Source organism: Culex quinquefasciatus, chromosome 2 (genome assembly GCF_015732765.1).
Source record: "Culex quinquefasciatus strain JHB chromosome 2, VPISU_Cqui_1.0_pri_paternal, whole genome shotgun sequence".
Taxonomy (NCBI): domain Eukaryota; kingdom Metazoa; phylum Arthropoda; class Insecta; order Diptera; family Culicidae; genus Culex; species Culex quinquefasciatus.
The window spans coordinates 38,435,658-38,454,599 of NC_051862.1; the positions used below are offsets into that span (position 1 = coordinate 38,435,658).

Consider the following 18,942-nt stretch of genomic DNA (forward strand, 5'->3'; position numbering starts at 1 on the left):
TCGATCCGCCACCCCCCTGAAACTCGTCCAGCTAACCCTCCTGCTGCTGAAATTCGCTGACCTGCTTGCTCTCCAAACACTCTACGCATCCCTGCCGGAACTCGTTCGTGATACGCTCGTTCTTCGTGAACAGGCCCAAGATCTGCTGGTTTACGTTCAGCTGGCGAATCGCGACCAATGCGTTCTCAAGCAGCCGCGAGCTGTACGTGACGAAGCGCGTGATGTTCAGCATGTGGTCGGCCTTGCCGGAGCGTGGATTCAAATCGAGCAGCAGCTTGTTCGCGCCGGCCAACAGGATCGAACAGTTGGAGGTAAAATGGGCGTCGAAATGGGTGCACGACACGTCGATGATGTGCAGGTGGAGGCGCAGGAAATTCGACTTGGTATTGATCTGGAGCAGGATGTGGAATCCGGTCGGGAGTTTTCTTCGCGAGGCGATGGGCGAGGGGAAGTCTGTTGGGTGTAATTCCAGACGAAGGCGTGTAGGTAGGAGTTGAAGACACTTTTGGTATCGTCAACTTTTTCTCATCTCTTGCTGTTGTATTCTAGCCCTTTATTGTTGTATTTTCTCGGTAGATTTTTCTTCATCTTTGTCAGGTTCACGACTTCCTCAATGCCATCTTCCAGCGCAACACGTCATCGAAGGAGGTATTTCCGTTGAGTTCACTCTTGGCATATTCGTCCCCTCCATGACTTTGTCATCGACAACGACCTTCTTGGCAAGTTGCTTGAGTCGTTCCTGATTCGCCTTGCGACGCTCAACCATCGCTCCGATCGACATCCTCTGGAAAGAAAGAAAGTGGTTAGTCTTGAAAAAGTATCCACTTTTTTTGGAAGGTCTATGAACTTACGCTTCCAGAACGATGTGGTACTCGACGGTAAAGTGGTAGCAGCAGATCCTCGGCGGTTTTCTTTCGTTGTAAGCTCGGGTACACTCGTCCGGGCGGACCAACTGGGATTGCGGCGGAGTTCGCGGTGGCACTGGTACTAAAGTAGCCGGTCTTTCCGAAGGACGGCATTTGTCTTCTGTGAAAGAATTGGTAGTAGTTAAGATTGTTGCAGTTTCTTCAACCAGGTCGTGACGTCACTTCTCAACCATTCCTTCGTGGACAGTTTGCCGCCTTCAGTCATCACGCCCCGGATCATGGCCTGGAAACTTTTCCTCTATCCGGGCGGGCACGTTCTTGCCGATCGGACCCGGATTTAGTTTGCACGATACATTGGGTTGGCGAAATAAGCTGCCGTATGCTTCCTCATCAGCGAATTTGCCGCTGAAACCTTGTGGCCGATGGACTCGAATTCCCATCGTCCTCGTCGCTCCAAACCTCCAGCAGCCGTACCGGTACCATCGGCTTAATCAATGGCACCATCTTGTTTAGCTCCAGCGGCCGGCTTAAGCGTTTCGTTGCAAGTGGCCATCACCTCCTAGTCGCTGTTTCTTCGCCCATCCCGATGACGACTCCTTTTTTGAGCTTCTTGTCCTTTTCGTTCTTCTGCCACTAGCGGTCCTCGGCCTGCTTGAAAGTCACCAGCGAATCTTCGTCGTCCGGACAAACCGGAACTGTTTGCACCGTGCTTCGATCTCGAGCATAATTTTTTCGGAAAGGATTTAACCGACGACGATTCCGCGATGATGAAACAAAAAAACATGATTTGACATTTCGATCTGGCAGTTCTCGCTGTCAAAAACAAGGCGAGAAAGAGAAAAACGATCATGGCGGCCGCTGTCACGCTGGTGGTAAGCGATTCAAAAAATGTATGGGGGAAATCAAATTAAATTCAATATTTCCCAAATTAAAGATCAGTTAAAGATAAAATTTGACCTGGTGAAAGCTAATTTTTTTGTGAATCAGCAGGTAAAATATTGTCCCGCTGCGATTTGTAGTTGCTGAGTTATTCACAAAAAAGTAAATTTCTCAGAACAAATTTGAATTTCTTACTACCAAACGAACAACGCCATCTATGAGAAATTCTGGCCCGTCCGGTAATCCATTGCAAAATTTTTAATGTTGATTTTCCCGAAACGGCAGGATCGTAGGTTTCGCCCTTTTGAAATGTTGTTACTGAATTTTTGTTTTCTGGCAGCACTGCGCAATTGCTCGTACCACCACACTTTTCACAGTGGGGTCGTTCGCAAACATCAACAAAGCTGCTCATCTGTCAAAATTGTCATTTTCGAGAGCATCTTCAGCCCAAGTTGAACGCGTTTTTTTTCGATTTTCTTTCTAAAATTGCTTCAAAAGTGTTGATAATTAACAAGTCTAGCGAAATTCATTGAATTCCACGACAGCCAAGCTTTACAACACACAGGATCCCTCAACCCCCTTAAGCCACAATGATTATCCCGGTGCGTTGTTTTACATGCGGCAAAGTGATCGGCAACAAATGGGAAGCGTACCTTGGTCTGCTCCAGGCGGAATACACGGAAGGGTAAGGAATACTTCGATTGACCGTGGTCGTCCGGCCTGATGACTCACGCTTACGCTCTTTTCCTTTGCAGTGACGCCCTGGATGCCCTCGGACTGAAGCGGTACTGCTGTCGCCGGATGCTGCTCGGACACGTCGATTTGATTGAGAAATTGCTGAATTACGCCCCGCTGGAGAAGTAAATTCGTGTCTGGCTGTTAGGTTAAGGCTGTAAATGGTTTCCCCCCTTTTGTGAAGTAATAAAATAAGTTTTCCTGTAATCGTAAATGTCGAGTTTTGATTTCTGATCCCGGAAGCTTCGAAGGGAAGAGAGGTTATGTCGACCCTGGGACAATGTCGGCATAGACACAAACCGTTCTTCGAAATGTTTCAAATAAAATCAGAGATGTCGCTGTTAACTTCGAATTTGTTGTTGACTCTGTTTTAGCCGCACAGTGGGCAAAATTGATATGGATTTCAAAGCTTTTTAAGATTATGGTTTTTTATAAATTTCTCAACTGAAATCAAAGAATGGTTTTCAATGGTCAAGGTAGGATTTATTTGTTGTAAAAATTCTCCAATGATCTTACAACTAATTCAATGAACGTACCGCAAATGGTTCCTTGCATTCAGCACAACTTCCCCGTTTCTGCCTAGCATAATGCATACAAAATCAACTGAAGCTTACACATTATTCCAACCGCTTAAACGTAGTATTGTTAAACTTAAACTGCCGGTTCGAGCTGTTCAGCGACGACAGCAGCTGATCGGCACTTGTGGGTACGCTGGCGTTCGATCCGCCGGCACCGCCCGGTCCCGGATATATTCTCGGCGGCTGCTGGGGCTGAAGCAGCTGCGTTCGAAGCATTGAATTTCCTGCTACACCACCACCGGATTGGGCCACACCTTGTGCGACAGTCCCACCGGAACTGGTGCGTCGTACCGTCGACTGGACGACGGTCTTAATCTGTTTCCTCTGCACGACGATACGCTGCTGGGTGGATGTTGTCGTTACGACCGGCTTGGGCGGGCTTCTCACCATAGGTTGCGGTGGCTTCGGAACAATCGTTCTAGGAGTGTTCAGCATCTTTATCGTGTTGCTGCCAACGATTATGCGGCGAGGGCTTGCTTGGGTGCGATGCCAGAATTTCCCGGAGAAATGGCGTTGGAAGTCTTGACGGTGTTGGCAGCGTTGGCAGTGGATCGATTGTACTGCTGCATTCCCGGGTTCAGCATTGGGCCGTTAAGCACCCTGGGTTGCTGTTGGTGAGCGATCGCCGTTGGCGAAACCAATGATTCTACGTGGGCGATTTTGAGTTGTGGCATTGGGGCAGTCTGGGGCGGGGTCGCCACTTTCGGCACTGGTGCCGCGACTGCCGGAGGAATGCTTGCGGGCATCTTGGGACCGTTGATGCTTCCCGTCGTATGCTTCATGTACGATGTACCTCTGCGTGGAACGTACTTGATCGTTGGTTTCTTGGCCAGAGGAGGAATCCGATTCACGGGAGTGTTGGTCACAGTAGAAACTAAAGGTGGCGGTGAGCTGGAAACGACCGGACGTCTCACTGGTAGTGGTGCGGTGGCTTGAGCTGGTTTACTGTTAATACCACTGCTTCCACTGCCGCTGCTACCTCCGTTGGCTTGGCCTGTTGAATTATTATTATTTACAATTGTAGCAGATGGAACGGAACCAGCCTCACCCTTTCTCTTGCTAATACAAATCAGCTTGGAGGCACCATTTATCTTCGCCTTGATCAAATAACTCTCGTTCTCGTCTATTCCCCGGAAGTGCTTTACAATGTTTAGGATATCACTCTCGCTGAGAGATTGCTGTTGTTCCGGTTTGCCACCGCTTTGCTGTTGTTGTCCAGCAGCCGTCGCTGGAACCACAGCTCGGCTAAGATCCGCTTCATCTTCAATCTCTATCACATCGTTGTACGGTCGCGAATCGATAGCTGCAACCGGCTTCAACAAAGACGGTTGAGACGGACTGCCGATCAACTGACTGATGGGCTTCACCGAAATTGCAGGCTTCGGTGGCGACGTTTCATTCGGTATTGTGGCTGCCGGCTCAATCGCTTCCAGATCAAGATTGGTCAGCTCCTCCAATTCTTCGTTCTGGCCTCCGTACCATCGCTCCAGCAAGCTCGTCAATTCCACGTCCAAATTCGCTTCACCCTCACTGCGTGGCACCACCGGAACCACCGGAACCAACTGCAAGTCGTTCTTCTCCGCCCCGGACGATCCGTCATCTTTTCCATTCTCCTTACCTTCATCAGCCGCTTGATCCACATCCACCCGACTCCGTTTCCCAATCGTCTTCATGGCGTAGCTGTTCAGCCGTTTCCGATTCTCCTTGGCCGTTTTGTCACGCTTCGGGCAAACGTGATTCCCAAACGATTCCGCACCGCAATACGTGCGTCTGCAGAAGATGCACTTGTACTTGCAGGTGCCCTCCAAGTGCAGCTTCAGCTCCTCACGCGACTCGAACGGTGTAAAGCACCGGTCACAGCGCAGCTCTTCCGGAAACCACATGTCCACGAAATCTTTCGTGCTGTTCTGGTACACCGGGCCGGACACCCGCAGATACAGCAGATCGTACCGATCCGTGAGACGGTCCTGGAAGAGCGGGCTGCGCATGCAATCCTCGACGAGCAGAAAGAGTTGCTGCTTTGCGGAGTTCGGGGCGCTGTAGCCTTCTGCTTTCTGCGGCGGAACTCTGAAATAGATAGTTTAAAAGAAACATATTTTGAAAAGGGATTTTCATGTTTTCTTTCCATTTTTAAACGCATTTGTCTTGATTATAAAATGTTTAAGGCATATTCTACATTCTCTATTTTAAGATTTCAAGAGTTCTGGACAACAAAATTGGCAATATTATGCCCCGGAGAGAGTGAAGAAAAAAAAAGCCCCAATAAAAAGTTCCCTCTCCTTTGTTTTGCTGTTCGTAAACCTTGTTTCTTGGTCCCTTTTCTTGCCCTGAAGCACGCCTACGGTAACGGTTCGACAGGAACGACTTGGACGATCTTGACCATAAACGACATAAGATTCAAGCGTAAATTCTTGTCGAGATGCTGGACGATTTCCCAGTTTGGAGTGCCCCAGCTTGAGGGCCAATACGCAGCTCCAAAGGAAAGGTGCCAAGAAACAGCCTCACGAACAGCAGAACAAAGGAGAGGGAGCGATTTCTTGGGGCGTTTCTTCACCCTCTCTGGCTTGCTTTCGCTGCTGCCCATTTGAAATTTTCCTTGCCCGGTACCAAGTGCGTATACCGCTTCAAGCAGAACTATTCCAGCGGTGATTTGACCTGTCTCCAGGTTACCTTTACCCCGATCACCCGTTGCAGTATTTTACTTAGGCAGCTCAAAAGACGGCTTCGGAATGATCAGCATATTGTCCGTTTCTCTCAAAGGAAACGCCGCGCGGCATTTCAGAATGTGCCGCAAACACTGTTGCCAGCGATTTTCTGCACTTTTGGTGCAATAAAAAACATTCCCGGCAACAATGCCATGCAATTCGAAGAAGAAGATCAACAAAAACAAAACGCACAGTATGGGATTTGACAGCGCGCATTTGCCGAAAGTGCGGCGCGTCGTTTCGAGGCTGGTATGCCGCGTGTCTTTTTCGGGAATACGCGCAATATTTGCACCCGACCGGAAAATACCCCAAACTCAGGCAGCCAGTGATCTTCTTGATATTTTTGCAGCATGACACAAGTAATTCGTGTAACGTATTTTCCAAGATTTTCTGGTTTAAAAGCGCGCGTTCATCTTTTTCAGTTTAGGGTTAGGGTTGAACTATATTTTTATATTTTTGATTGATTTTGGTTAGAACAGATAAATATCAACTAAATTCGCGCATTAATTTCAAATTTTGTAGCTTTTAAATGCTTTAAAACTGCTGTCCCTATTCAAACCGTAGTCACGATTCGCCGTACCAATTTTGCTTGGATTTATATTTAAATAATGGCTTCAGCGAGACATTCATAGTAAATAATTTCTTCAAAAATCTTCTCAAAATTTTAACCATGATTCACATACTCTCCCACCGTTCCTATTGCTTTTGCCGAAAATTCCACCAGGTGTCGCATTCGACTTCGAAAACCACTTTGTCGACCGTCGACTTCGAAAAAGTTCAGGTTGGTGTCCCCGCTATCCACCATTTTGCACCCGGAATCTTTTGTCCCCAAAGAACCGAGAGATTACTCACCATCGTCGGATTCCGGTTCCGGAAAGGCGCTGACCTGGGCCTGCAGAATCGTCTGGTTCAACGTAACCAGCCGGGCCTTGGTATTAAAACCCGTCAAGTGCTTCTTCAGGTCAGTAGTCTTCTTGTAGCAGACTAGGCAAAGAAGTTTGCTTTCCCGACCGGAACTGTTGATCTGCAAGAAACCACATTCCGGCATTAGCTCCGCGCAAACCAAGCGATTCCCACAAACGTACCTTCAACCCGAACAGCTCCTGAACCATTTCGGCCACTTCCTGCTGTTGCGCCAGATCGACGTGGGTCGCGTTCGGGGAGCTCGCGCTCGCCAAACACAACCGGCAGCAGCTGTTCACGTCCAGTCCCATCTTATGACCGGAAGTCCCGCCCTCGAACGCGCACTTGGGGAGGCTGGTCACGGCGCGAAAACTCGTGAACAGTCCGCAGATTTTTATATTCGGAAGTTTTGATGTCTCCGCTGACCTGCGGACGCTCGCCAGGAACAGCAAAAGTTGGCTACTGAGATGTTGACATTTTGTCGGGAAGGACCACAGATGACGAAACGGTTCGGGGCCGGCGGTTGACAGAAAAGTCATGCGCGACGTTTCGATGCGAGGGTTTTGTTTGAAAATATTTGCAAAGTCGCAAGATAAAGCGTTTAGTGTGAGGTTAACTGTTTAATTAAACAGCCCGAGGCCGATCGGGTGCTGCTAATCGGATAAATTTTGATGCAAGTTGACAGTTACAATCAATCCGGTTCATACTCAAACAAAAGCAATGAAATATCAATGAGGATATATATCGCTAGAACACATAAAACCGCATATTATGTTAGTTCTTCGATTTTTTGCTGGTACTAGTCGTAGCAGGACCTTATTTAAGAAGAACGCAATTATTTACGTGCAGGGGAAGATCAAACTGGGGAATTGCAGGAAGAGGAGTTCACGGTTCTTGTCAACTAACGCAGTTTTAGGAAAGGTGGTGGAGAAACAGAGAAGTTCGGAATGCCAATCGAAGTTAACTTGACTTTGCAGCTGAAGCAGTTCGGGAACCGGATCGAAGTGGGCTTAACTATTATGCTGAGAAGATCAGTATGCTGAAACGTTCGGGGTCCCAATCGAAGTAAACTTGACTATGCAACTGAAGGAGTTTGGGAACCAGATCGAAGTGGGCTTCACTATGAAGCTGAGTGGTTCGAAATGCCAATCAAAGTACTTGATTTTGCAGCTGAAGGAGTTCGGGAACCGGATCGAAGTGGGCTTTACTACTCAGCGGGCAAGATCAGAAACTGAAAAGCTCGGGATCCTAACCGAAGTAGACTTGAATATGCAGCTAAAGGAGTTAAGGACTCAGATCAAAGTGGGCTTTACTATGAAGCTGAGAAGTTTGGGTTCAGCTAAGAAGATTAGAAAGCTGAAAAGTACAGACTGAAGTGCATCATAATTTTGCCTAAACAACGGTGTATGGAAGTGCCGTTGCCGCGAGCAATACAGGTACAACGGAATGTAAACAAAGCAAACGTCAAGAGTTGTTGCTGTTTCGCACGTCTTAAACGGCCGCTCTCTTTCGCGCATCCTCCAAATGTCATAATCATTTCAATTCATAATCATCCTGCGGAGCCAGTCAATGTGAATGAGCAAAATTGTGTAAACAACAGAAACTATTTTCTGGTGTGAAATTATTTTAAAACGGGCGGAAAACATCAACACACCATGGTACAGGATACCAATTTCATGTAAGTTTATGAAATGAAGCGAGATGTTCGACATTTTAGACGAAAATCGATCTAACCTTCGCGTGGGAGGCACCTCCCCGTGTGGAATTTTAGAAACAGGGAAATGCCTTGATAAGGGCAGGTTTTTCGCAAAGTGCGTAATTAAATTATTTAGAATCGAGAATAAAATGTAACAAGGTGGCATCGGGGTGCTAAAATATGGGCCAGAAATCGAAACATCACGATGGTTTCAGCGAGATTTTCTCTGCCTGGTACCCATTTTCTGTATAGCTTTTTCCAGCTCGGATGTGACCTATAATTTAATTCATAGTATTTTTTCGCGATAGAGAGACTGCCGAAAATCATCGTCACTCTTGATTTTTGTTGTACTGATTTCACAATTTAACTGAGAAGTATTGAAAACTTTCAGCTGCCCGAGGATCTACAACGCGTGCAGATTATGCAAAATTCGGGGAAACCAGCTGAACAAGATTGACCAACAGATATCGACCAAAATCTACGAATGTACCACTTTGAAGGTAATGAGCCCATGTCATACCGAACCAAACTAACACTAGCGCATTCTTGCAGATTATTTCCACCAAGGACATCAAAGCGTTCATATGCGACGGGTGCAAGGCCAAAATTGACGAGCACTACCAGTTTAAAATGCAGTGCATCCGGAACGTGAATCTACAGCGTTTCAACACTGGTGCTGCCGCGGTTGGAGCCGCCGCCGGAATCAGCCCCGGACCGGGACCAATCGCCAGCGGTAGCAACGTTGTGGGGGCGGCGCTAGCTGCAACCGCTCCGGCAACGGCTGCTACCTCACCATCCTCGTCGTCGGCGGTACCAGAGGGAACTCCCGGCAGTTCCAGCGCAAGCACCAGCAGCAGCACTCAGGTCAATTAGGGCTGAGCGCGTAAACACAGTGATTTAGTAGGTGTGTGATCAACTTCTATCATCGACCGGAACGCCGAACGGTTGCGCGTTTCGGGACGTTTTATTTTGTACCATATATTGTTTACTCTATACGTTAGTGTTCTTTCCGAATCGCGGTAGGATTTCACCCAATTTTTCTCTAAGAAACTATATTTGATACATTGTGATATGTTGGGAGTAAGGGAGGGAAAGGCCAACCAGCCAAAATATTTGCACACGAGTTCTTAAAAATTCTCTCTAGTCCAATCTTGTTGATGTCTCCAACAGAAAGTGCGTTTTGCTGGCATGCCAACACCAAATAAGAAAGAATAATGATTACAACTAATTGTACATACAAGCGCAGTTGAGATTTTGTAAGCTGCACCAGAGCAGGCAGCTGTGTATTTAATCTGAGTTTTGTGAATCATGAATAAAGTTTTGTTACAACCCCTAACCAAAAGAAAAACGCCATTTTCATTTCCTTTCGTATACATACTACGTACAACAACATTTATTTCGCTAGTACAATCACAATAGTACATGTTTCAAACATTCAGTAACACTGGTGTATATTGGCATATGTGTATTTGTTTTGTTTGTTCCAATAGTACAAGGGATAACACAGATTTTCTACCGTTTAAACAAAAAACGTTACGCCAGCAACAAACAACTACACGAACAACGTCTCTCGTTCCAACTACTACTTCATGTCCTTGCACAGCTCAAACAGCTGAAACTGATGCGTCTTCAGGTGCACGTTCAGCGCCTCCAGTGAGTCCAGCTCCAGCAGGCAAATGTTGCACCCGTACGCCGGCCGCTTCTTCTCGTGAATCTTGGTGTGGGCGCGCAGATTCGACAGCTGCGTGAAAGCCTTCGGACACGCCTCACACTTGAACGGACGTTCCCCTGCGGAAGGAAGAAAGGAGAAGAACATGGGCTATGCCAGAGTCAAAACGAAAACCGACCGCGTAATTTACCAACCAGTGTGGGACCTTCGGTGCCGCTTCAGGTCCTCGTTCGATTTGAACGTGTTCGAGCAGAACTCGCAGTTGAAGATCTTCTCGACGTCGATCGGATGCTCCAGCAGGTGCGTCTTCAGCAGTTCGCCCGTTTCGAACGTCCCGCTGCACTTGTCGCACTTGTAGAACCCGTTCGATTTGGTGTGCAGCTTCATGTGGACCTGGAAAAATACAAATGCATTGAATTTTTCGATATGAGAAATTGAAAATAAGCGTAGATCCACGTCAAAATATTTTCTGTTTTGGCTTGCGCATCGCTAGAACCGTTGAGCTGCCAAAAGGCGCGCATTGTTTTTGGTCAATTTTGGCAATCGCTAGCGCAACCTAACGTGATCGTAACTAGGGAGGATTGCAAAGTCAGTTTTAAGATAAAAGTGTAAACAGTTTCTGAAGCAGCGAAGTTTTTTACTGAGCCGAATTTTTCAATCAACTGTCAAACCGAGGAGTAGCAGCACCATTATCCTGATTCCTGATTCACCAGACCCCGAGAAACTGAACGTTTGGAGCAATTTCATCATCCGGAGAAACTCATCAGTCAATCATCGTCCATCATCGATTAATGCAGATACTGAAGAACCAGGAGCCTTGGAGTTGTCTTTGATGCCGTAGAAGCAGCTGTCTGATGGAAAGAAATTCCTGAGTGTTATGTTCACAATACGTTAAGCAGCTGTCTTTCAAAAAGAGATTCTCAAGAGCTTTGTTTTTCAACAAAAGATTCTTACGAGTTATGTTCTTAAGAGTTATGTTTGACGAAAAAATCCACTCACAAAAGTTACAAGAGAGTTATGTTTCAAATAAGATCAACGTCCCATTCGGTGTCCAGTGCACCTGACCTCCGAGCTAGGCGCTGAACAACATCATCACTCCGGATCTCGTTTCGTGAACGGAATCGAATACCATCTCTTCGTCGGCGACACAAAGTCCCCTGGTCGGAAGATGTCATGTACCCCGGATCGACCTGAAACTGCGGTGCAACAAGCTCATCGACGCTACGCTGCAGAAATCTGACGAGGATGTTTCACCCGCTGGTGAGTCGAAGCGCCCCACCCAGCTAACACTCACCTTCAGATTCCGGTTGAACTTGAAGTTCTTCCCGCAGATATCACAATAGTACGGCCGATCGTCCGCCTCGGTGGACTTGGTCCTCGCCCGGGGCGTCTTCAGATGCAGCTTCCGGTGCTTAACCAGGCTCGGGTACTGCGAGTACGCTTTGAAGCAAATTTCGCACCGATACGTGTGACGAGCACCACCAGCAGTGGCGGGCGGTGCCGGGTTCGGTGCTGCAACAACCGCTGGCGTCGAGACAATCGCCGCAGCAGCAGCATCCGCCGCCCGCTTCTTCTCCATCGTGGCCATCAGGAGATCCTGCAGCTCGATGGGTGCCCGCATGGCAAACTCGTACCGCAGCAGGTCGGACAGCGTCTCGAGCGTGGGTGTGGCCGGCGCTGCTGCTGCCGCTTCTCCCAGCGGTGGTGGCGAGCCCATCGAAGACGGCGTCGGTGGCACGGAGGGGACCGGAGTGCCGGGCAGTTCGAGCAGGCCACACTTTTGCACGTGCAGTTCGAGCAGTTTCTGCGTGCGACACACCTTGCCGCAGCGTTCGCACTTGAAGATGACTTCCGGCTTGAGGTGAGTCTTGCGGTGGGACAGCAGGTTGGCTTTCTGCGCGAAACCTTTGTTGCACAGATCGCAGATGTAGGGTTTTTCACCTGTTTGAGGGGGGTGAAGATTGATTTGAGGGATGTTTAGGTTCGCGACACTTTAAGGACTTACCCGTGTGGACGCGTACGTGCCGTTTCCAGTCTTCCTTGTTACGAAAGCTTTTGGGGCACATTTCACACTTGAAGTTCTTCTCGATGACCCCCTCACTATGGCACTGCAGATGCGCGATCAGGTTGCCCTCTTTGGCGAACGACTTCGAGCACAGTTGGCACCGGTACTTGTCCTTGACGCACTTTAGGCTGTGCGCGGTCAGGCTGTCCAGCATGGTGAAGCTTTTCAAGCACAGCTGACACTTGTACGGTTTGACCTTGGAGTGGACCTGTGGGATAGGCGGGTTAGTTTGGTTTGGGGGGGGGCACTTTCAGGGACACTTACAACCTTACGGTGCGACCTTAGGTTTGAAAGTTGGGAAAACCCACGATGGCATATCTCGCACGCGTGAGGCCGCTCTCCGGAGTGTGTGCGAAGGTGAATTCGAAGTTGTACATTGTATTTGAAAGATTTGTTGCAAATCTGACAGCAAAAGTTCTTCACCTGGCCGTGGCACTCTGCGGCATGGTTCAGCAGATTGCCCCGGTTGATGAACACCTTGGTGCACTTGCCACAGCTGTATGTGGGCTTGCCCTCCGGTGTCGTCACTGGTTCCTGACGCAATTGCTGCGGCTGTTGCTGCTGTGGTTGTAGAAGCTCCACGTGGGTATGGCTGTGAATCAGCAAATGCTGCCGAATCTTGAACGATTTCGAGCAGACCGTGCACGAGTACGTTTTGTCGTCTTCCTCGGGCTCGTCTTCAAGGGGCTCTTCCTCGTCGTCGTCGACCCGTTCCGGCGAACGTTTAATCTGGCGAAAGTCAATCGGAGCCGTTGCAACTGAGTATTGCTGCGTCTGCTGAATCGAATGTCCATGGCTGGAGTGTTCCTGCTTAATTTCTTCGTGGTGTTGCTGTTCCAGCTTGATGCTGTTCTGGCCAGCGTCGAAGAATGCCAGCGCGTTCCGCAGAAACTCATCGTTGGCTACGCACCGTTCTCGGAATCTCATGTACTCGTCCAGCTTGTTGGCGCACAGTTTGCACACGAACATTGGCAGGTTGCGCTCGTAAATTATCTGGGATGTACGATGGGGGAGGGAAAGGTATCCAATTACATTAAATTAAGCACAGAGAGAAGAAATATGAAGTAATCACTTTTACCTGTATCGACGTGCAGTCGTAAATCTTCTTGGTGAGCAGAATGTTCGGAAATAGATTCTCGTAAAAAAGCGGCTCCATATGGGCCTCATTCTTCAAGCACAGACGACAGATGTCGTTGTTGTGGTACCGCGAAGCACAGCTGCAAAGAGAGTACAGTCCAAGTCAGAACGTTCGTATACCTATACCTACATCGACATAAGTACCCACTCATAATCTATTTAAAATGAGCCCGCAGACCTGCCTCGCCTCTTTTGCATACTGCAGCCAAAAGCGAAAAATAAAATCGATTCCGATTTCGTCCCATATGCAAAAACAGGCCACCTCAAAAGCCAACGAGTGTCCCCCTTTCGACCCAAAAAATCATAAAAACGTAAACAAAAATCTCGGCGCGCAATGACGAAGAAAGCTCCCGTGAAAAACTTTTCCTCCCCGCATAAACTAATTAAAATAACTTCAGAACATTGCGCTGGCATCCATCTTTGATCTTGATGTGTCCTCCCCCGTCGACCCCCCTCTCTTTCCCACGCGCTCAGACGCGAAAATCTTGCGCTATATGCCGCTAGCAGCAATTATCTTGAGGGGAGGCGCGCACTTATTTATGTCTATACTCACATCTTATTTTTATTGATCGATAAATCTTCTGCCATGTTCTCGGCGGGTTTTGGCCTGCTGCGGCGGCCTCTGGAATGCAAAACCCGCTTACGTAAACCCTTCGGGACGCGGTGCGGGCCACGGAACCACGAAAACGAAATGGGGCCGCCGTCTGTCGCCAAAAAGAACGGGGGGGTTCACATTTTCAACAATTGGTTCGCGCAAAGAAAGTTTTGCACACACTTTTTGTCCCGTTTGGCTGGTAAGAGTCGCGTCGTCGTCCCCCGCCTTCGGCGTGTCCCCTTCTTCCAGCTGTACACACAACACACTCTCGCTGGTGGGGAAGGGTGGGATATCAACAAACCGCGGACCGCTGGCTGAGGTCCTGCCCCTACGATGTCCGAGCACTGAATGAGAATCCGAGTGGATGTTATTCTCGCGCGATAGTACGCGCGAAGACGCGACACGGCAGGTTTGTTGATAGCCCCCCGAATAAAGAGCGAGAGAATCGTCGTCAGCCAGAACATCCGAATGAAGCATGCCCGCGCGCTCCGGCACGTGGCGCTTGTGTGGGTGTGGGTGCGATTCTGTAGGCAAAACACTAGTGCACCACCACTCTCTTTAGGGTAGGTGCGGATGTTGTGGCCACCGCTATGTTTAGATTTCTGCATTTTGATGAAGACATTAGCTTCGCAGAATTTTATTGATCTTCTCGTTCAGTTATCTGAATCTTCAACCTTCAAACCTCGCGGCCTTGCGGATGCTTGTTCATTGTAGGGTTAAATATGGTATGCTTATGATTTTCTCTGGTTTACACGGTGCAATCTGGGATATCTGTAATGCTTTCAACTGGCGTTTGATGATTGGGTACAACTTCTTCAGCATCGCGATGTCCCTTGTGATCCTGTCTTCGACGTGGTGCCGGTACAGCAGTTTCAAGCTTTTTCCGGAGGGTCCTGACACATCCCAGGTCTGACAGCTGCATTGCAGCCACCACCACTAAGTAGACTGTCAGCTAGTTCTTGAGTAATGCTTTCAACCGGCGTTTGATGATTGGGTACAACTTCTTCAGCATCACGATGTCCTTGTACAGCAGTTTCGAACGATAGGCCGGGCCGAGGTACCATGTAAACGTTCAGGCCATTATGGAGTTGAGTGACGAGATGTTCCACTCCTCGTCGCCGATGGCTGAGTTGTCTGCAAAGAAGGAAATGTTAGTAACTGTCTTCAAGACACTTTCTTTTGATCAAATTATGACCCCTTTCGGGGTTTGCAAAAATTGCCGTAGCGGACGGTATTTCACGTCCCCATGGCGGGGTATTGGTATTAGTTTTCAACTAGCAATAATCGCACCTCGGGTGTACCTCATTGGTTACGATATCGCCACTGCGCAAAGCTAACTTGACCGGGGTCCTCGCGGACGGCTTGACCACCGACGGACTCGGTTTGCTAGCGATAGAAAAGCGTTTCAACCCAGGTAAAGGACGAAGGGATGCTGCGAGAACTGTCCCCTTTTTTCGGTTGCAGTAAGTATAGGAAAAGTGCATGTATGCAAATCCTGTTGGAGGTCAATGAACGGCTCACCCCGCGAAGATGCAGCCGGTGAGAGTTACCCTTTTTAAAACTGCATTATTTAAATCAAATTTGAAGGGGGAGAGCAGACCAAATCTGCAAGGGTTTAATAAATAGAAAGGGTTTGCAAAAACCGGTATTCGCACATGGTGGTATTAAATATGCTCAACATTTGTAACGTTCTTCGACCAATTCACCTGAAATGTCTTATTACATATTACAGGTAAAAATGGCGCAGAATTCTTGCCTCACAGCATACGGAAACTATGCTTATTATAGCTATTGATGAACAGTCTGGATCCTATTCCATCATGCAATTCTCGTCAATGTTTAGATGCAGTTCCAACTAGACAGTACATAATGGTAAATTCCAGGTAAGGGGTCCAGACTAATAACCAGATCCTGCCCGGACTAGCGGATTTGTCGCCTCCGAATTCCCTGCTGCAGTTGTTATTCGCAGTCACCAACGATCCGAGGTATACAAACTCCTCCACAACTTGTCTCCGTCGATCGACACGCTCTAACCTATGCGAGCCCTAAGGGATTCGGTTCTCCAGCCAGCAGAAGCCTGCCACATGCACCCTAAATCTAACCTTCTCCGCTTCTAGCTTCATGCTCGTCCATCAAGCTTCCCCGCCCTTATCCCGGCACATTTTGGCTCGCGGCATGAAGCCGTTCCGGGATTTAATGAGTTTCTTGTTGGAGCGATACAGCTGTTCCATGTTCTGGCACTCGAACGCTTCCTGGGTTTGCTGTCGTGGCAGCTGTCTGCTTCCTTCCGGATCAAAACCGTCTGACATTCTTCGTCGAACCAACCGTTCCGTCGATCTCGATCAACGTCCGAGTCGATGTCCGCGCCACGGTAGGTTCTGACGTTGATTATGTCTGAGAAGTACCGACCAACGATTAGAACATGATCTTATGTTGTAGAGGAAGCTGTGCTGGAAGAAACTACTACGTATGGTAATGTCTCGAAAAGTTGCAAAATCGATGAGTCGTGAGCCGTTTTCGTTCGTCTGCTGGTGGTCGCTGAACCTTTCAATAACCGGTCTGAACTCCTCTTTCAGGCCAAAGTCAATTTACATCGAAATATGTTTAACACATTTTAAAAAATTTAATAAGGCCGTTGCAAATATTTTTCAAAGTTTATTTAATTTTAAATATTTTGAGCCCTGTAGTAGGCCATGCCTACAGCAGCACTAGAATCTCACTCAAATCCTGACAGTCCACAAAGTCGGACGCATTTTAATAAACGCTCTAGTCTAGCAACGAAACTGTCTTTCATTGCTTAGCAACAGACGTAACAGTTTGGCGACGAGGAAAAGCAGAACAGTTTTCAAGCTTCGCGAAGTTCAAGGTCTCAACATGTCGTCTGATCCAGAATTGAAGAACGCCATCCTCAAGCTGACCAATCTGATCGCCACCCAGCAGGAGCAGATTGCGGCACTTCAACGGGCCAACGCAAATCCCTCCGGCAGCGAGAAGATCATCGAGTCATTGGCAACGGCCATCGAGGAGTTCCGTTACGATCCGGACGACGGAATTTTCTTCGATGCGTGGTTCGCGCGCTACGAGGACGTCTTCAAGGAGGACGGCATGCACCTGGACGACAAGGCGAAGGTGAGGCTACTTCTACGCAAGATCGGTACGCAGTTCCACGAGCGCTACGTGAACAGCATTCTGCCGAAACACCCCCGAGACTTCAAATTCGACGAGACGATCACGAAGTTGAAGAAGCTCTTCGGGCGACAAACTTCTCTCTTCCACGCTCGGTACCAATGTCTCCAGTACGCGAAGAACGAAGCCGACGATTTCTCTTCGTACGCGGCATCGGTCAACCGGCACTGTGAAGCGTTCCAGCTGAAGAAACTGTCCAGTGATCAGTTCAAGGCGCTCCGGTTCGTGTGCGGTCTCCAGTCACCGCGCGACGCTGAAATCCGGACGAGGCTGATCAGCAAGCTGGAAGCCGAGGAGGCCAACCCCCAACCTGAACCTCCTGCTGAGGGCGCAGCACCACGGCTGACGCTCGAAAATCTGGTCGAAGAGTGCCATCGGATCATCAACCTCAAGCAGGACACGCAACTGGTTGAGAAAACCGAAAAACTCAACATCCACGCCGTCGCTAAGCAACCACGGCCTACTGCGACGGAGAAGAAGGTGCCAAGTTCCCCGTGCTGGCTCTGCGGTGACATGCACTATGTCAGAGACTGCAGCTACAAGGACCACATGTGCAGCAGATGCAAGCGACAAGGGCACAAGGAAGGCTATTGCTCCATGGCCGAGCAGAAGTCGTCGAAACAGGTCGAGCAGCCAAGGTCTAAGGACTTCGTCATGTCCAAGGGCATTCGCTTGGTCAAGCAGACGGACCTGAAGCAGAAGAGGAAGTACATCCGCATCGGGCTCAACGGGACGACCGTGCAGATGCAGCTGGATTCCGCTTCCGACATCACGATGATCTCCAAGAACGTGTGGGCGCAAATCGGACAACCCCACATTCACACCGCGGACGTCAACGCCGTGGGTGCCGCTGGAGGTCGCATCAACATCATCGGTAAGTTCAACGCCAACATTACCGTCCAGAGCGTCACGAAGGAAGGATACATCTACGTCACGGAAGATCCTGACTTCAACGTGATGGGGATCGACACAATCGAAGCATTTGATCTGTGGTCGGTTCCGTTCAACTCGCTGTGCGCCATGAGTCCAGATCAACACCACGAATCGCTTGGACGCTGCAACTCAGTTCAGCTGCGTGCCAAGAATCTGGTGGCATCAACGGATCCGTTTGGACACAGCGCTTGCACACCCAGTCAGCAAGTCAACGAGGCCGTCGTCGCTCCGGAACAACGCGTCGACCTGGCCGTCTTAAGTCCAACCTACGACGATCACCATGTGGAGCCTGCCGACAGTGTTCCCGGACTCGGTCATCGTCAGTCGCCGATGTAGTAGCGCGGATGCGCATTGTAGATGCCGGTCTATCCTCCCGTCCACCCGCTTACCGACAGTGCAAGAAGGCCGCTTCCGGCCCGTAAGGTTTCGGAGGTTTCGGATAATCTCCAGAACCGCGTCCTGCATCATCCACTCACTCACACTCTCTCTGTCTCCTCCACACTTCCTCCCTGCCAAAGTACTCGATGTATAGAGGTATCCAACATTTGGAACTACGATGGTATGTGTAATGGTATTTACAAATAGCACGACTCTACATCCCCCCCTTACTTTATTAGTCCTTAAACGTAGTCAGAGAACCTCAAAATTTAGGTACAATCATTTAATCGCATTGATTTAAAATACCAAATATTCAGTTCAATTTGTAAACCGCCGACACGAACGAATTCAAATTACACTGACTTTTGGCGAATCACGTAATCAGACTGTTGTCCTTAGGCTTATAAATCTTTGTATGTAATATACTCCTTCCAGCTCCTTCCCTGCCACTTTTTTTTTATTCGCCTCCGTTCAATATGTCGTCTTTGTTTCATATAAGACTATATTATAAAATGGGGAGGACACACTCAATGCAAAACTATATTGGAAAAATAATCGAAATCAGAATTAATCTAGTAATTGTACTCGTTTTTTTTTTAAATTACACTCATCAGGAT

The 18,942-nt window shown here is 48.5% G+C and overlaps 5 protein-coding genes and 1 non-coding gene across 9 annotated transcripts; 3 read left to right on the top strand and 3 right to left on the bottom strand.

Annotated features, from left to right (window-relative positions):
• The first annotated feature begins 2,154 nt into the window (after positions 1-2,154).
• On the top strand, positions 2,155-2,694 carry LOC6037809 (DNA-directed RNA polymerases I, II, and III subunit RPABC5). The gene is made up of 2 exons (XM_001847632.2): positions 2,155-2,430; positions 2,501-2,694. The coding sequence occupies exons 1-2, from the start codon at positions 2,336-2,338 to the stop codon at positions 2,607-2,609; spliced, it is 204 nt and encodes a 67-aa protein (XP_001847684.1). The 5' UTR covers positions 2,155-2,335; the 3' UTR covers positions 2,610-2,694.
• Positions 2,695-2,941: 247 nt separating this feature from the next.
• On the bottom strand, positions 2,942-7,153 carry LOC6037810. 2 transcript variants are annotated; one of them, XM_038255368.1, is made up of 4 exons: positions 6,849-7,153; positions 6,616-6,787; positions 4,107-5,123; positions 2,942-4,052 (listed from the first exon to the last, which is right to left on the bottom strand). In XM_038255368.1, exons 1-4 carry the CDS (start codon positions 6,975-6,977, stop codon positions 3,517-3,519), a joined length of 1,854 nt encoding a protein of 617 aa, XP_038111296.1. In that variant the 5' UTR covers positions 6,978-7,153; the 3' UTR covers positions 2,942-3,516. The 2 variants fall into 2 exon arrangements, with proteins under 2 accessions (XP_038111296.1, XP_038111295.1); XM_038255367.1 differs by having other exon boundaries at positions 2,942-5,123.
• Positions 7,154-8,185: 1,032 nt separating this feature from the next.
• On the top strand, positions 8,186-9,704 carry LOC6037811. Its single transcript, XM_001847634.2, has 3 exons — positions 8,186-8,344; positions 8,754-8,862; positions 8,915-9,704. Exons 1-3 carry the CDS (start codon positions 8,322-8,324, stop codon positions 9,233-9,235), a joined length of 453 nt encoding a protein of 150 aa, XP_001847686.1. The 5' UTR covers positions 8,186-8,321; the 3' UTR covers positions 9,236-9,704.
• An 11-nt stretch (positions 9,705-9,715) lies between these two features.
• Positions 9,716-14,451, bottom strand: LOC6037812 (zinc finger protein 271). Of its 3 annotated transcripts, none has more exons than XM_038253684.1 (7): positions 13,787-14,348; positions 13,175-13,313; positions 12,364-13,089; positions 12,037-12,304; positions 11,326-11,972; positions 10,226-10,424; positions 9,716-10,150 (listed from the first exon to the last, which is right to left on the bottom strand). In XM_038253684.1, exons 1-7 carry the CDS (start codon positions 13,819-13,821, stop codon positions 9,945-9,947), a joined length of 2,220 nt encoding a protein of 739 aa, XP_038109612.1. In that variant the 5' UTR covers positions 13,822-14,348; the 3' UTR covers positions 9,716-9,944. The 3 variants fall into 3 exon arrangements, with proteins under 3 accessions (XP_038109612.1, XP_038109611.1, XP_038109613.1); XM_038253683.1 differs by having other exon boundaries at positions 12,361-13,089; positions 13,787-14,344; XM_038253685.1 differs by having other exon boundaries at positions 9,985-10,150; positions 10,222-10,424; positions 12,361-13,089; positions 13,787-14,451.
• Positions 14,452-15,022: 571 nt separating this feature from the next.
• Positions 15,023-15,163, bottom strand: LOC119768200. Its single transcript, XR_005278012.1, has one exon. It is a non-coding gene; the product is annotated as a U4 spliceosomal RNA (small nuclear RNA).
• A 1,539-nt stretch (positions 15,164-16,702) lies between these two features.
• LOC119765961 (uncharacterized protein K02A2.6-like) lies at positions 16,703-18,283 on the top strand. Its single transcript, XM_038250254.1, has one exon. It carries the CDS (start codon positions 16,703-16,705, stop codon positions 18,281-18,283), a length of 1,581 nt encoding a protein of 526 aa, XP_038106182.1.
• The last annotated feature ends 659 nt before the right edge of the window (positions 18,284-18,942 follow it).

Excerpts from the sequence above, each read along its gene's own strand:
- LOC6037809 (XM_001847632.2), top strand. The coding sequence starts at position 2,336 with ATGATTATCCCGGTGCGTTGTTTTACATGCGGCAAAGTGATCGGCAAC. Across the intron at positions 2,431-2,500 it reads CAGGCGGAATACACGGAAGG|TGACGCCCTGGATGCCCTCG; the intron begins GTAAGGAATACT and ends TTTCCTTTGCAG.
- LOC6037810 (XM_038255367.1), bottom strand. The coding sequence starts at position 6,977 with ATGGGACTGGACGTGAACAGCTGCTGCCGGTTGTGTTTGGCGAGCGCG. Across the intron at positions 6,788-6,848 it reads AGGAGCTGTTCGGGTTGAAG|ATCAACAGTTCCGGTCGGGA; the intron begins GTACGTTTGTGG and ends GGTTTCTTGCAG. Across the intron at positions 5,124-6,615 it reads GGAACCGGAATCCGACGATG|TTCCGCCGCAGAAAGCAGAA; the intron begins GTGAGTAATCTC and ends TCTATTTCAGAG.
- LOC6037811 (XM_001847634.2), top strand. The coding sequence starts at position 8,322 with ATGGTACAGGATACCAATTTCAT. Across the intron at positions 8,345-8,753 it reads GTACAGGATACCAATTTCAT|CTGCCCGAGGATCTACAACG; the intron begins GTAAGTTTATGA and ends GAAAACTTTCAG. Across the intron at positions 8,863-8,914 it reads ACGAATGTACCACTTTGAAG|ATTATTTCCACCAAGGACAT; the intron begins GTAATGAGCCCA and ends GCATTCTTGCAG.
- LOC6037812 (XM_038253683.1), bottom strand. The coding sequence starts at position 13,821 with ATGGCAGAAGATTTATCGATCAATAAAAATAAGAT. Across the intron at positions 13,314-13,786 it reads TCGATCAATAAAAATAAGAT|CTGTGCTTCGCGGTACCACA; the intron begins GTGAGTATAGAC and ends CTCTCTTTGCAG. Across the intron at positions 11,973-12,036 it reads GCACGTACGCGTCCACACGG|GTGAAAAACCCTACATCTGC; the intron begins GTAAGTCCTTAA and ends CCCCTCAAACAG.
- LOC119765961 (XM_038250254.1), top strand. The coding sequence starts at position 16,703 with ATGTCGTCTGATCCAGAATTGAAGAACGCCATCCTCAAGCTGACCAAT.